Source organism: Podarcis tiliguerta (genome assembly GCF_965153285.1).
Source record: "Podarcis tiliguerta genome assembly, chromosome: 13".
Taxonomy (NCBI): domain Eukaryota; kingdom Metazoa; phylum Chordata; class Lepidosauria; order Squamata; family Lacertidae; genus Podarcis; species Podarcis tiliguerta.
Genome location: NC_139546.1, coordinates 53,272,258 through 53,287,771, shown reverse-complemented (window position 1 = coordinate 53,287,771; position 15,514 = coordinate 53,272,258). Strand labels below are relative to the sequence as shown.

General features: G+C 52.2%; 1 protein-coding gene and 1 long non-coding RNA gene across 2 annotated transcripts; one reads left to right on the top strand and one right to left on the bottom strand.

Annotated features, from left to right (window-relative positions):
- Positions 1-2,675: 2,675 nt before the first annotated feature.
- LOC310661379 lies at positions 2,676-3,337 on the top strand. Its single transcript, XR_014503918.1, has 2 exons — positions 2,676-2,923; positions 2,984-3,337. It is a non-coding gene; the product is annotated as an uncharacterized lncRNA (long non-coding RNA).
- Positions 3,338-6,934: 3,597 nt separating this feature from the next.
- Positions 6,935-15,102, bottom strand: LOC310663065 (2-acylglycerol O-acyltransferase 2-like). Its single transcript, XM_083410647.1, has 6 exons — positions 14,935-15,102; positions 13,593-13,771; positions 10,396-10,600; positions 10,068-10,242; positions 8,757-8,956; positions 6,935-7,519 (listed from the first exon to the last, which is right to left on the bottom strand). The coding sequence occupies exons 1-6, from the start codon at positions 15,026-15,028 to the stop codon at positions 7,365-7,367; spliced, it is 1,008 nt and encodes a 335-aa protein (XP_083266773.1). The 5' UTR covers positions 15,029-15,102; the 3' UTR covers positions 6,935-7,364.
- Positions 15,103-15,514: the final 412 nt, after the last annotated feature.

Genomic DNA, 15,514 nt, shown 5'->3' with positions numbered 1-15,514 from the left:
GATGTTCATGATTCTGCAGAACTTCTAATTTTCATTTGTGGGACAAATGATAATTTTGAAGTCACAGAGGAGTTTGCTCATTGCAAAGCATCAAGGGAACAACAACAGGAGAGGATATCTTTGGGAAAGTTTGCCAAACTGCGTGATTTGGAGCTGGACTGGGCTAAACTAGCCAGTGTGACAACTGATTAACCAACACATTAACCAAGAGATGGACAAACACAACCATTCACATCCAATAGCCATACCCTGCCTCATCCACCAACAAGCACAGTGTTGTAAAAAAATCACTGAAGTTTTTATGACTTCCGCATGTTTCTGATTTTATGCTTATGAAAAACAAAGCAGTACCAGAGCTCAAATATAATAATAATACTAATAGATTTTATTTATCCTCCTCCCTCCCCAGGCAGAGCCGGGCTCAGGGCGGCTAACATCAATAAAATTTCAGTAAAAACTTAAAAAGAAAAGGGAAAAAAAAACAATTTAAAATGCAGCCTCATTTTAAAGTAGCTGATACATCAAGACTATAAGGGGAGGGAAACATAAGGGTCAGACTGAGTCCAAACCAAAGGCCAGGTGGAATAGCTCTGTCTTGCAGTCCCTGCGGAAAGATGTCAAGTCCCACAGGGCCCTAGTCTCTTGTGACAGAGCGTTCCACCAAGTCGGGGCCAGTACTGAAAAGGCCCTGGCCCTAGTTGAGACCAATCTAACCACCTTGCATGCTGGGACTCAAAAAACGTTGTCATTTGTGGACCTTAAGGTCCTCCACGGGGCATACCAGGAGAGGCGGTCCCGTAGGTACGAGGGTCCTAGGGCTTTAAAGGTCAAAACCAGCACCTTAAACCTGACCCTGTACTCCACCGGGAGCCAGTGCAGTTAGTAGAGGGGTGGATGAATGTGATCTCACGGCAAGGATCCTGTAAGGAGCCTTGCTGCAGCATTCTGTACCTGACTCAGTTTCTGAGTCAGCTTCAAGGGCAGATCCGCGTAGAGCGAGCAGCACCCTCTGTCCCCGACCTGAGAGAAAGGAGCGTAGCCATTTTCGGACTGTGCCCTGAATCCCCACGTCGGCAGAATGGAAATGGCACCTTGCCTTTCTGACAGACATAACAGAGCTACTGAACAGTTCCCAGTGTTCAGCTTCTGCCATCTCCCCACAACACAAAACCTGTCGGTGGGACAATCAGAACTTGCATTCCCAAACGAAACGTGTGGATTTACTGGAAATGTTGCAAAAGGAGTTTCAAACTCGATTTAAAGAGCTTCACACCCATGAGCAGGGCATGCAGCTTTCCCAGAACCCATTTTCTGTTGACTTTGAAGCTGCTGATCCAATTTATGAAATGGAATTGATCAAACTACAGAATTGTGACTCTCTGAAAGACACATTCAAATCAAGCAGGCTCACTAGTTTCTATGCATCTCTCCCCTCTGAGACGTATCTGAATCTCAGGAATCATGCCCTCAAATTCACAACCATATTTGGCAGCACCTATGTCTGTGAACAGGGACGCGGGTGGCGCTGTGGGTAAAAGCCTCAGCGCCTAGGGCTTGCCGATCGAAAGGTCGGCGGTTCGAATCCCCGTGGCGGGGTGCGCTCCCGTTGTTCATTCCCAGCGCCTGCCAACCTAGCAGTTCGAAAGCACTCCCGGGTGCAAGTAGATAAATAGGGGCTGCTTACTAGCGGGAAGGTAAACAGTGTTTCCGTGTGCTGCGCTGGCTCGCCAGAGCAGCTTCGTCACGCTGGCCACGTGACCCGGAAGTGTCTCCGGACAGCGCTGGCCCTTGGCCTCTTTGAGTGAGATGGGCGCACAACCCTAGAGTCTGTCAAGACTGGCCCGTACGGGCAGGGGTACCTTTACCTTTATGTCTGTGAACAGACTTTTTCCCAAATGAAACATCTGAAATCCCCACCCAGATCCAGACTAACTGATGAACACTTGCTACGACTAGCAGCGACAAAAATGGAACTGGACACAGACTGTCTCCTTAGCCAAAAGCAGGTCCATACTTTCCATTGAAATATAAGTTTATGTTGATTAAAATTGTTCTTCATTTTAAATTTTGTATTTTTCCTGTTTTTAGTGCACTACAAATAAGATATGGGCAGTGTGCACAGGAATTTGTTCATTTTTTAAAACTATAGTCTGGCCCTCAATAGTGTCTCAGGGACAGTGAACTGGCCCCCTGTTTAAAACGTTTGTGGATCCCTGCTCTGTCTTTTGCTTACCTGTCCTAAGGGTGTATTTGTGTATAAATAGGGTGAGCCTGTGACCTGGTTTCAGGAATTGAAATTTCAAAAGGAAATGCAAATAGGCATCAAAATGCGAGAAGCAGCCAGAGACATTGGCACTCAAATTTCTCCTTTTTCTATTACATTTCTCCCACTTTTTTGGGGGGGGGGGTCGATAACGGCTGGGTGAAAAGTGTACTTTCTTCAGGGCAGTATAAGAAATTGAAGTCCCAAAAAATAAATGCAGGAACCTAAGTGCATTATCACACGTCCCCAAGCACCAAAACATGACATCCCCTTTAAAGTTTAAAATGACCATATTTTTCCTTTGCAAGAGCGGCCCCTACAGGAGTTCCTGCTGCTACTGCAGCCTTGCAAAATGGTGCTTGCTGACACCTTATCTGTCAGCCAGCAACGGGTCAATTATTACTCCATCACCTGTCTGACAGGTGCTTGCCAAAAATAGAGCAGACTTGCAGAGCAGGAATGAATGGGGTGGCAATCATCTCTAGGGCCACAGTACTTTTGCCATTCCTAAAGGATGTACCAGGAAGGACCATTGTCAAGGATCCTAACGGACAGGTGGGAAGTCAGGCACACAAATTTTGCTCGCCAGTTCTTCCTTCCTTGACATTTTGTTATGCTTTGGGGTGGCCTTTCTGCCAAAATGGGGGGATACTTTCTGAGGTTTTAAAAGGTGTCACACACCTTTGTGGGCAGGGAGACACTGCCTCCAGGCCAATAAAGATCAATAGTTTGTGTCCTTTTCAGGTTTATACATTTCCTTAATTTTACAATCATTTTAACATTTCAAAACTTGACTTCCTTCGTTGTAAATTATCTGTATTTGTATTTTAAACCAATAAAGATTTACCATGGGGTGGGGAATCAAAACTTCCCCCTCTTTCTGCAGTTCCTTAAAACTGTTATTATTATTATTATAATATCTTCTGCATATGCAAATTCATTTAATTTGCTCACCTATTTTAAATATATACTCTTCTCAAACTGCTGGTCATTACAACAATCCTGCTAATGTTTTTATCTGTTTGCAATTTATCTGTAAATATTAAATAAACCATTTCCATTCTTCTATAAAAAGTTTCTTATCTTGATTTCTTATTCTTCCATATTCCACAAGTTTTTGTATCCATTCTTCCTTTGTGGGGACTTCCATGTATGTATATCTCCGACCCACAGCTGACCTTGATGGACGCAAATTCCCTTGGATGGGGAGATGGGCTATAAAAGCCAGCCAGAAGTTTCTTACTACAGGGGGTCTCTCTTGTCGCTGGAAGTAGGAACCCTGTTGCAGCACCTGGAAGACCCCCCCCCCAGAGCCCCCCAGGGAGTGGGATGGTGATGAGTGGCCAGAGGGAAGAGACAGGGAAGAGGAGGTGTTGGAAGCAGAAGGGGTGACAGGGCTTAGTGAGCAGGGGGAGTCTATGGCAGAAAATAATAATAATTTATTACAGTGGTGCCTCGCAAGACGAAATTAATTCGTTCTGCGAGTTTTTTCGTCTTGTGAATTTTTTCGTCTTGCGAAGCACCACTGTGCATTGACGGTTTCCCGTAGGAATGCATTGGCGGTTTAAAAAAAAAGGCGCAAGACGTTTTCATCTTGCAAAGCAAGCCCATAGGGAAATCAGTCTTGCGAAGCAACTCAGAAAACGAAAAACTCTTTCGTCTTGCGAGTTTTTCATCTTCCGAGGCATTTGTCTTGCGAGGTACCACTGTACTTATACTACACCCATCTGGCTGCCCCCCCAGCAACTCTGGGCAGCTCCCAACAGAATATTAAAAAATGCTAAAATGTCAAACATAAAAGACTTCCATAAAAAGGGCTGCCTTCAGATGTCTTCTAAAAGTCAGGTAGTGCTTTATCTCCTTGACATCTGATGGGAGGGCACCACTACCGAGAAGGCCCTCTGCCTGGTTCCCTATAACCTCACTTCTCGCAGGGAGGGAACCACCAGAAGGCCCTCAGAGCTGGACCTCAGTGTCCGGGCTGAACGATGGGGATGGAGATGCTCCTTCAGGTCTACTGGGCCTTTGAGGCTGTTTAGGGCTTTCAAGGTCAGCCCCAACACTTTGAATTGTGCTCGGAAACGTCCTGGGAGCCAATATAGGTCTTTCAGGACTGATGTTATGTGGTCTTGGCGGCCACTCAGAGTCCCCAGTCTAGCTGCCGCATTCTGGATTAATTGCAGTTTCTGGGTCACCTTCACAGGTAGCCCCACATAGAGCGCATGGCAGTAGTCCAAGCGGGAGATAACCAGAGCATGGACCACTCTGGCCAGCCAGTCTGCGGGCAGGTAGGGTCTCATCCTGCATACCAGATGGAGCTGGTACACAGCCGCCCTGGACACAGAATTGACCTGCGCCTCAATGGACAGCTGTGAGTCCAAAATGGCTCCCAGGCTGCTCACCTGGTCCTTCAGGGGCACAGTTGCCCCATTCAGGAGCAGGGAGTCTTCTAGAAGTGCAGAATCAGAGGCAGGAGAGGAAGAAGGCCAAGAGGCAGAGATGAGTCAGATGGCGAAAGGTCACAGGTGTCTCCTGCTGCTGCTACAAGCTCCCCTCTTTTCAGGGTCTCCCGGAACCAGGAGAGGCATGAAGAGGGCGTAGGAGAGGTGGGCTGTGTGCAGGCACAGTCTCCAACTGCTTGCAAAAAGAAAGCCCTGCAGAAGAGGGGACTTAGGTGGCTGTGGGGAGGCAAGGATTTTCAGTCTTGGCAACTGATCCATGGGGCAAGACCTGCTGGGGTTGAGGGGCTGTGCTCATGGGGTCTGACTCCCGACAAACTCGGTGCAAATAGTGGCTCTGCTAATAAAGAGTAAAGTCCCATCTTTGACCGGTTTGATTTATTGCCTGGTCTTTGACCTCAGGCTTAGCATCCTCTTTGTGTTTACTTAACCTGGTGGCTGCCTCTGATCTTAATCTGAACGATGAGCGAACCTTGAGGCAGCACAAGTCTCTAGAGTGGGGCTGGGGGCATTTTTTCTGCTCCCCATGGCGGACAGATCGTTTCATCACCAGCACCTGTTGGCTGGCTCTCAGGATGTGGAGACAGATCTCTCTTTGCACAACTGTCTCCAATTCTGCCCTCCGGCAAGGAATCTTGGCAAAGGAAGAGGAACGTGGAAGGGAAGAGTCTCTGCTGCTGCTCCATAATTCAACCGATCCAAATGCCAAGAAAGGGGAATCCAACTAAATATCAGGAAAAACTTTCTGGCAGCAAGAGCTGTTCCATGGTGGACGGGACTCCCTCAGGAAGTGGAGGGCTCTCCTTCTCTGGAGGCTTTTAAACAGAGGGTAGGGGGTCACTTGCCAGAGGGTTCTTCACCTGTGATTCCTGCATTGCAAGGGGTTGGACTAGATGACCCTTGGGGTCCCTTCCAACTCTACAATTTGATGGTTCTTCTTTGGTTCCACTGAGGGTTCTAGCTGGGAGCTTTAAATCTTTGGCAACATTTAAATCATGGTGGGGAGGAATCTAGTGTATTAAATCCACATTTGTCCAGTTGAAGCTGGGGGGTTGGGGAATTAAACACTCCCCCCCCATTCCAACTTGCACCCCGAAATGTATTTGCCAGCATCAAATAGCAAGGAGGAGGGAGGGTCCCAAGCTGTTGGGCTTCACCCTTGAACCTATTTGACCATCTTTGCTCAGTGCATGCGATGCTTAGCCAAGGATGCCTCTGAGCATGCGCAGAGCAGCCTTCCTCCTCACCCGACAGTTGAAGAGCTGTGTTAAGCCGCCTGCAGGATGCCAGCCCTGGCTCGGCTCTCGGCTGCGATTCCTGCATTGCAGCGGGTTGGACTAGATGACCCCGGGGTCCCTTTCCAGCTCTACAATTCCGTAACTCTACATGCAGCCAGTAATCATCTGCTTCAGACCTCTCCGCACCTCCCCAGCCAGCCAGCCCTTGGGCAAGAAAGGTTATTCTTAGCCTTAGAGGAGGCCGCCACCGCCACAGCCTCTCCAGGGATCCATTTTCCGACATGGCCTTTGGAACAGCTGGATAGGTCGAGCGAGGCTCTGGAAGGGGGAGCAATGCCACTATCTGTCACAAAGCTCAGGAGGGGAAAGAGACAGAGGCAGATGAGGCCAGCAAGCAGGACTTGAGGGCATCAGTCTTCTGCAACTGGGGTTCCCCCGTTATTTGGTATTCACAGGGAGACTATTCCTGGGCAAGGAGGGTCAGCTGCAAAAAAAGGGCCTCCATAAGAGTAGCCTGCTGAATCGGGCGAATGGCCCGTCTAGCACAGCATCGTGCCCCCACAGTAGCTGAATAGGTATCATAGAATCAGAAGGGACCTTGGCGGTCCTCTAGTCCAACCCTCTGCAAGGCAGGAATCTTTTGCCCAAGGCGGGGCTCAAACCCACAACCCTGAGATTAGGAATATCGTGCGCTGCCAACTGAGAAACCCACAAACCTCCCGTCCTCGTTCTTCTCAGGCTCTGGCATTCAGACCAGAGCCCTCCTGGCTAGGAGCCATCGACAGCCTGAGGGAGTTCCGCAGTTTAACTCTGCACTATGCAAATATTTCATCCGTGCCGCTTTCTCCATGCTGCATTTTTCAGGAGTGGATTGGGGGGGGCAGTAGGAGAAGAAGGTGGCAGCCCATCTCCAAACCAGGTAAAGGGGACAAGGAGGGCAGGCAACTTTTGCACAAACCCTGCGCTGCACATCATTTTGAAAAGACAATTCTGCCCTTTATTACTTCTGCAGAAGGAGAACAGAGGGGGGGAACTGCTTAGAGGCTGAAGGAGCATTTCATACATGGGGGGGGGCCAACCCACATCCCCCTTGGTTCAGGCAGGCACAGAACAGGGAACTACCCCCAGGAGGCAAGTATACAGCTTTCATAAAAGCAGCCATTATCCAGCCCCCCCCCATTTAAGTGCACATCACCCCCCTCCACCTCCTTCCCTGGAATCCTTCAAGGGTCAAAAATCAGGGTGCCCCCCCTCCTGAGACTGGGGAACCCCCCAGTATTGGAATGGTTCCTTATCCATCTCCTTCGCCAGAAACCCCTTCATGCAGTCCAGGAAATAAGCTCCCCACAGGGGATTTCTTTCGGGGTGGGGGGGTGTCCGTGGCTTTCTCTCCCCCACCCTGCCCTACACGATTTCGAGGTGCCTGTCTTCGGGGAGGCCGTACGCGGCCTTGTTCTCCTCAAAGAGCTGGTTGAGCTTCTCCAGGTACGTTTTGTGCAGCTCGTCGATGGCCTCGGATGACGGGTGGGGGGTCTTGGGCACGAGGATCGGGGCCCCCACTGTGGGTGGGAGACAGAGAATGTGTTAGTGCTCGAACTCGGCACAAAGAAGTATTCCAGCTGCTTGTCTTGTCCCAGGTTGCAGGGGGTTGGTCTGGATGACCCCTGGGGGTCCCTTGCAACTCATTTCTGTTATTCTATCCCTTGGGGTTACCTCCCCCCCCCACACACTGACGGCTTCTTTTAGGGTCACAACAAACTCCTCTGCTGGCTAAGTGGTTAGAGCAGGACTCAGTGGGCCAGGCCAGGATTCGGCCATGAAGGATGCTAGTTGCACAGCCAAGTGCTTGACTGCCCCCCCCCTTTATAAAATCCACATACACACCCCAGGCTTAGGGGGCTGCTGGGGCAAGGGATTCCTTCGCTACGACTCCAGCATTGTGAAAGGGGGCTGGACTAGAGGACCTTTAGGGGACCCTCCCAATGCTACAGTTCTATCCCAAGACAAACGCACCAGCTCCTCCCCCCCCCCCCCCCCCATAGCATTCCGGTTGCAAATACGGAAGCTTGCAGCAAAAAGTCTGGGCAGGGACTGGGAAAGGAAGGCGGCAGAGGGAGGGTTAGCCTTTCCCCGCCAAAGGTGGAGGGGGGGTCAAAGGGTCTGGGTTTTGGCTTCTGCAAAGAGAGACCCCCCCCCCGGGAGTTGCAGCAAGCTGAGTCAGCCCGAAATCCCCCCCTTCTGCCAAGGCCAAAGTCCAACGCGACTGCTCTGCTGCCAGGAAGGCCCAGAGGGGAGGGGGGGTTGCAAAAGGCAGAGATGGTGCAGAAGTCAGCGTTGGGGGTGTATATGTGTTGCATCAGTCCAGGAGCAAAGTGGGGCAGAGACGAGAGGTGCCGTGGGGCAGGCAGAAGAGGCCCAGGTTGGGTGGTTCGAAGGGGAGGCCCCACCGGCCTCATCCAGAAATGGCTTTGCATAGAATTGTAGAGTCGGGAGGGGTTCCCTGGAGGTCATCCAGCCCAACCCTCTCAAATGCAGGGAGTGACAGCCAAAGAATTCCTGGTTTCAAGCCTCCCGTCAAGGAGAGCCCACCGCCTTCCAAGGTCGCAGAAGCAAAAAACGGTACGCGGGTTGGGTGGGACACCCCAGAGGCCATCTAGCCCAACCCGCGGCCATGCAGAGATGGTGGCCAAAGAGTCCCAGGCTGGCGGATTGTCAACTTTCCAAGGGAGTCCGCTCTGCTGGCAAACAGGTCAAGGCCACCTGGGAGACCCCCACGCTGCCCCGCGCTCTACCCACCGACGGTGTAGATGGGCCTCCGGAACGGCAGGAGCCCAACGTTGTACTGGAAGACCCCCCGGGCGTGGAAGAGGGGCAGCGCCAGCCCCATGGCCTTCTGGAGCCGATCCTGCGCTGCCCGGATGAAGGAGCCCTGGGGGTTGGAGACCTGGTTGAAGAGCTCGTTTTCCCCGAAGGAGAAGACGGGAACCAGGGCAGCTCTGGAAGGGAGGGAGGGAGAGATGGGGGGCAGAGAGAGAGAGAGAGAGAATGAGCAATGGGGCGCAGGGTGGGGGCCTGGCTGGCAGGCTGCACCTTAAGGACGCTGCTGGATCAGGCCAAGGGGGGGCACCCAGTCCAGAAGCCTGTGGCCAAATTCCCCTAAGAAATCTAGGAACCTGATAGACTGCTCTTGGAACAGGAGGTTCCATAAAAAAAGCCCTGCTGGTATAATTCGTAATCAGTTACAGCTATGGGTCTTATTTCAGTGCTATAATAATAATAATAATAATAATAATAATAATAATAATAATTATTTATTTATTTATTTGATCCCCTATCAACCAGCCAGATGTCAGGACTACCTGGTATCTTCACAAATACTTATTTCACTCATTATAATGCACATCAATCTCTGACTTTTGTCTTCTGGGTTTCTGGGGGTTTTCCCGTTGTTTTTCTGTCTCTTACAGCTACAATAAACCTACCATTAAAATGATGGACGGGTCATTTCTTCGTCAGAGGGCAAACGGGCAAATTTAGCAGGGGATCAAATACTTCTCCCCCTCCTCACTTCCCAGATGGGCGGGGTATAAATAATAAATTATTATATTATTATTCTCCCTCCCTCTCTCCTGCTATTATTCCTATCTCTCTTTCCTCTTGCTTTCCTCTTCGTTCTCTTTCCAATATCTTTGTTTTGCTTCTGTAGTTTTGTTTTGTTTACCATATTTTTTGCTCTATAAGACTCACTTTTTCCCTCCTAAAAATAAGGGGAAATGTGTGTGCGTCTTATGGAGCGAATGCAGGCTGCGCAGCTATCCCAGAAGCCAGAACAGCAAGAGGGATTGCTGCTTTCACTGCGCAGCGATCCCTCTTGCTGTTCTGGCTTCTGAGATTCAGAATATTTTTTTTTCTTGTTTTCCTCCTCCAAAAACTAGGTGCGTCTTGTGGTCTGGTGCGTCTTATAGAGCAAAAAATACGGTAATTGCATGTTGAAAAGCCTTAATAAAATTATATTTAAAAAGAGCCCGGCTTGATCAGGGCAGGGGATTTCGCTACGGACAAGTCATGAGGAGCAACAACAGAGGTCCCTTGCACCCCCAAACTCACCCGTGCTGCAGCGCCATCTTGATGAAGCCCTTGCGGTTGCGAAGCTGGAGGGTCAGAGCTCCGGGTCGGGCGTCAAGCGACTCGGGAGGCCCCCCAACAGCGATCACGGCCACCTGGCCCCCGCCTTCGTGGCCAAGGAGGTAGGCGGCGCTGCTCTTGTCCGAGGAAACCAGCCCTGCGGGGAAAGAGAGAGAGAAAGAGCTCCCCTTCCAACTCTACAATTCTAAAGACAACGAACTTGGTAGCCATCCCCGTCTCCTGTGGCAGGGAGTTCCACAGTCCCACCCAAGCCCGGCAGCCCCCTGCCCGGGTCCCCCAAGCCTCTCACCGCCGCTCATGATGTAGTCTCGGAAGAAGGGCACCTTGAACCAGAAGGGCAGCATCAGTAGGTGTGGGGTGAGTCCCGGGAAGAGGGTCGAGAAGCCGGTGCCCTCCGTGCAGAAGTTCCCGAAGGCGCCAGCCACCAGCACTCCGTGGGGGTGGAAGCCGAAGAGGTAGTTGCGCGAGGGGTCCAGATCCACCGTCTTCACCAGCTGCCGTGGGGCGGGGGGAGAAAAAGGGGGGCAGGGTGAGGAAGCAGCCGGAAACATGGGGGGCTGGCAGCGCAAGGGGGACTGAATGAAGCCAGGCAGGGGAGATTCCTCACACACACACACCTCACTTTTTGGGGAGGGGAGGGCACCCGAAGGTGGTAGGGGGAGAGGGCTATTTGGTGACCCCCGCAATAAATTACCCTAGAGGGATATGGGTGTTTCCCCCAGATGTTGTCACTGGACCCCTGCACTGCAGAGGGCTGGGCTGGATGACCTTTGGGGGTCCCACGCAACCCTACAATTCTGCAGCTCAAAGCCACTTTCTGGTTCCCATGGAAACCTGCAGCACTCCGTGGGGTTTTATATATTGCACACACAAAAAAAAACCTGAGAGCAATTGGATAATAATAATAATAATAATAATAATACAATAATAAGTTTTATTTATACCCCACCCTCCCCAGCCAAGACTGGGCTCAGGGCAGCTAACACCAGGTATAAAAAAGCAATTGATTAAAATACAACATAAAAACAAGATTAAAACACAACGTTAAAATGCAGCCTCATTTCAGTAGAAACTCAAATCAAAAACTTTTTGGGGATGAAAACGTCAAATCTTCACCAAGGCCAACTAAACTGAGGAGAGACAGTCAATAAAAGTATTGGTAAAAGCAACTCTTCAGAACAACTGAAGAATAAAGCCAGCAATCAACTAAAAACCGATTAAGACATCGGCTTTCTAAACATCTGGACGGGCCTTGGAATAACAGTTGGAAGGGAACCCAAGGATCATCTAGTCCAACCCCAGGAATAGGCAGCTATGCCACACAGGGATCGAACCTGCAACCTTGGCGTTATCAGCACCACGGTCTAAGTATCTGACCTATCCTGAAGGTCTGGCTCTAAGCAGAAATGTTCTCAGCAAAAAGAGCCCTGCAAAAGCGCCTGACGGATATCAACAGGCAGGGAGTTCCAGGGTTTCCTTACAAATGCAAAGAGGTTATTATGAGGCACCTGCAGCAGCGCCGGCCCCACACTGTGGAAGGAAAGGCACTCTGCGCATGCTCCGTGTCTCAGCTCAGCCTTGCCATTGCAGCCTCTGCCTCCCACACACCTCTCCAATATGGGGCAGACACTGCCCCCCCCTTCCACGGGGCTGCAGAGCTTTTATGGGTCTGCGAAGGGCTCCAGGGAAGTCCTCTCTATTCCACAGGACAGAAGGAATGTGGCTTTTCCTGAATGTTTGCTCCTGCTGTTCAAACAGAGGTGGAATTTGTGCCCAGGTCAAGTGGGGCAGAGAGGGAAGTCCGGCGAGGGCATGGGGAGGCGGGCAGTGGGGTGGACCTCGGCCAAAGGAGGACGTGGAGAAGCCAGAAGGATATATAGATTATATCTCTCTGCATATTAGATTTTCATCACTTTAACCAATTAATTCTCAATTTCTTACACATATCTCTTATTTGACTTTACAGATAACAACTTTCTGTCTGCAAGAGGCATTCAACTGACCCAGAAGGCAGTGGGCTCCCCTTCCGCAGAGGGTTTTTAACAGAGGTTGGTTGGCCATCCGGATCAGGGATTCGTTAGCTGCAATTCCTGCAATGCAAGCGGGTTGGGCTAGATGTCCCTTGAGGGTCCCCCTTCCTGCCCCTTTGGCATCTCTCTGTCTCCTGGGGCGAAGTCTAACCGCTGGGTTTGCAGCATGGAAGTGCACAGGCCTGGGCGGTGTGTCTGGAGGTCCTGGGCTGCCCAGACGCCAAGACCCCTTGGCCTCCAAAGGAAAGTAGGGCAAGACGTCTGGCACCAGCCGGGCTGCAACTCTCTGCACGCCACCCTGCCAAGGAGGGCACAGGCCACGCCAGGCCCTGTTGCAGGAATTTATGCATAGGTGGGGGGGGGGTTGCCCCTCCAGCAGATATCATGCACATGCAGCCCACTACCAAAATCAGCACAATCACTTTTGTGATTTGTCCCCACAAAACACTTGGTCACAGTTTCTTCCCATCTATTCAAAGGGCCTTTGCTGCACGATACCAAATGTAAGAATTCACTGATCAATGGATCTCTGTACTGGCTCACAGGGAAAACTTCAGAAATTCCTATAGACAGGTGAGCTCAGCTACTCAGCAGCCCCTCTGCCTGAGTGATAATCCCTGGCATCCTGATACCTGAGTGCCAGACAGGTAGCCATTCCAGGAATAACAAACCCAGATGAAGACAAAAGGGTGGGATGAACTTGGCTGGGAAACAGGGAAATGTGAATATCTCTTTTCTTACACTTAATGGGTGTTTGGTGGAGGGCAAGGGGAACCATGGGGCAGGGTCCAGGATGCTCAGATTCCTGCCACCAGACCTCCCCTTTCATGATGTAACCATGATGTAGTTTGGGGGGGGGTGTAACATGGGGATTAAAGGTAAAGGGACCCCTGACCATTAGGTCCAGTCAGGGACAACTCTGGGGTTGTGGCGCTCATCTCGCTTTATTGGCCAAGGGAGCCGGCGTACAGCTTCCAGGTCATGTGGCCAGCATGACTAAGCCGCTTCTGGCGAACCAGAGCAGCGCACAGAAACGCCGTTTACCTTCCCGCCGGAGTGGTCCCTATTTATCTACTTGCACTTGACATGCTTTCGAACTGCTAGGTTGGCAGGAGCAGGGACTGAGCAACGGGAGCTCACCCCGTCACGGGGATTTGAACCACCAACCTTCTGATCGGCAAGCCCTAGGCTCTGTGGTTTAACTCACAGTGCCACCCGTGTCCCTCTTAACATGGGGATCAGCAGCTAAGTTTGGGTTCTCTTTTGTTCTGGGCTTCCATCTTGTTCCACCTGGTGGCAGGTGGGAGTCCTGTCGCGACAGACTTCAATCAAGACCAAGCCGACTGGCTGCTGTTTGGCTCTGGTCTTCCTGGCTGGGGTCCTTGTTTTTTGTCCAAGGGAGCCCTCAGATTTCACAGCCCAAAGACACACACACACAAACACACGCCCTGCTCACCGTCATGGGGAAGTAGTCTCGGAAGTAGCGCCACACAGCCCAGTTGCGGACCCAGTTGGAGCGACGGCCCCCTCTGGCCGGGGTCTCCCAGTCCAGGTACAGCCAGGCGGCGTAGAGGACAGCCAGCACCCAGCCGTCTCCCAGGAGCAAGACGAGGAACAAGACCAGGCAGCATTGCGCTGGGGAGAGAGGCAGGCCTGGGTTAGGTGAGGTGCCCTCAAGAGGCTAGTCCTCAGTGTTCGCCCCACCCAGGAAAACCAACACACATACAATGCCTGCAAATCCCACACCACAAGCCCCTCCGAGAGGTTGGCTGCTGGGAAAGGGACCAGCCTCTGCTCCACCGCAGCCGATTCCTGCCTCGAAGGGGGTTGGGCTGGATGACCCCTTGGGGTCCCGTTCAAGGGAGGCTCAGCTTGCTCCTTCACAATACATTAAAATGTTTCTCTTGAACATGATGATGATAATTTTATTATTCATACCCCACCCATCTGGCTGGGCTGCCCCGCACTGTGAAAGGAAAGGCGCTCTGCGCATGCTCCATGTCTCGACTCAGCCTCTGCCTCTGGCTGGTTAACCCCTTTTGAAATCTGTATTTCTTTGTATTTGCTCTTGTTTATTATTTATTTTGCGCTTTTTTTTAAGCTGCATTTTAAAGTTGCAAACCGCCCCCAGATGAAGGTCAGTATGCAAAGCTAAACAACCTATACAAAACAGGAAAGTGGCATGAATGCCTACTCAGAAGCCAGCAAAAGGGACCTCTCTCTGCACATGCTCAGAGGCACTCTGCTGTGGCCGTGGCTCTGGAGCAGACGCTGATGGGATGCTGCAGAAGAGACCCCTCTCCAAGCCCCCCCCCCCCCGTTTCCCAGCCTCCCACCCACCTGCGCAGCCGACCCAAAGCTCATTCCCTGCTTCCTCCAAATCGACGAACTCTTAGCGGGGCGGATTCTGCCCCCTGCTTTCAACCAAGCTGGCAGAGTCGCCCCCTTTCCTAGTGGGGAGCTAGGAGGAGGGGACCCCCCCCCCGAGGCAACGCACGTTCTGCCAAGCAAGGCAGCCCACAAACTCCTTGAGAGGCGCCAAACTCTCCCCGCCTCGACTTTTTTGTTAAAGAATCCCCGGGATTGCACAGCCTCCCAAAAAGCGAAAATCCTGCAGCCCCCCTGAAATGAGCACAGGAGTCTCTTCTCCCCCCGCCCCGAAATGAATACCTGCCTCTTCGCCACCTGCGGGCAGCGCCCCCCGAAACCAGCCCCTTCCCAACGCGCCCCCCAGGGCAGCAGCGCCCCGGGTTACTGCCCCATAGGAGGAGCCCCCCACCCCTTTCCAGAGCCCTCACCCAGCGCCAGGAAGGAAAAGACCCACTGCAGCACCGCGGCGGTTTGGAGGCGGCGGCGCAGCGGCAGGCGCAGCGGGGCGAACTGGACCAGCATCGCGAGCGCCGCGGGGCAGAGACCGGAGACAGAAAACGCCGCCGGCGCCGGAGAGGAGGCTTATCAGGGGCAGAGTCCCGCCCCGCCTCGCCCCCCGGGCTCCCATTGGACGGGCAGCGGCCTCGCCCGCCTCCCAAATGGGGGCAGGCTTCACCTGGCAGGCCGTCATCCCACCGGGCAAGAGCTGCGCCGGTTGGATTTGCGCCTGTAAAAGCGCAGGGAGGAGGCGGACAGGCTGTTTCGGGCCGGGTTGCGGCAAGGAAGGGCGAGCCTGGGCGGGCTCGGAAGCTGAAACGCCGCTTTTACTCAGGGGCCTAAGGAACCCCAGAATTGTGGGGCTGGAAGGGACCCCCAAAGGCCATCTAGTCCAGCCCCACCGCAATGCAGCTGACGAATCCCTCGCAGGTGGCCTGGCCCTCCCGCCTCTTTTAGAAACCAGCAAGTTAAAGGGGACAGAGACCGAAAAAGGAGGCCACCCCAGGCACA

What these genes read in the sequence shown, in the direction of transcription:
- LOC310663065 (XM_083410647.1), bottom strand. Translation starts at nt 15,028, where the DNA reads ATGCTGGTCCAGTTCGCCCCGCTGCGCCTGCCGCTGCGCCGCCGCCTC. An exon ending in CTTTTCCTTCCTGGCGCTGG is followed by an intron (nt 13,772 to 14,934) that starts GTGAGGGCTCTG and finishes CTCTCTCCCCAG; the next exon opens with CGCAATGCTGCCTGGTCTTG. An exon ending in AGACTACATCATGAGCGGCG is followed by an intron (nt 10,243 to 10,395) that starts GTGAGAGGCTTG and finishes CTTTCCCCGCAG; the next exon opens with GGCTGGTTTCCTCGGACAAG.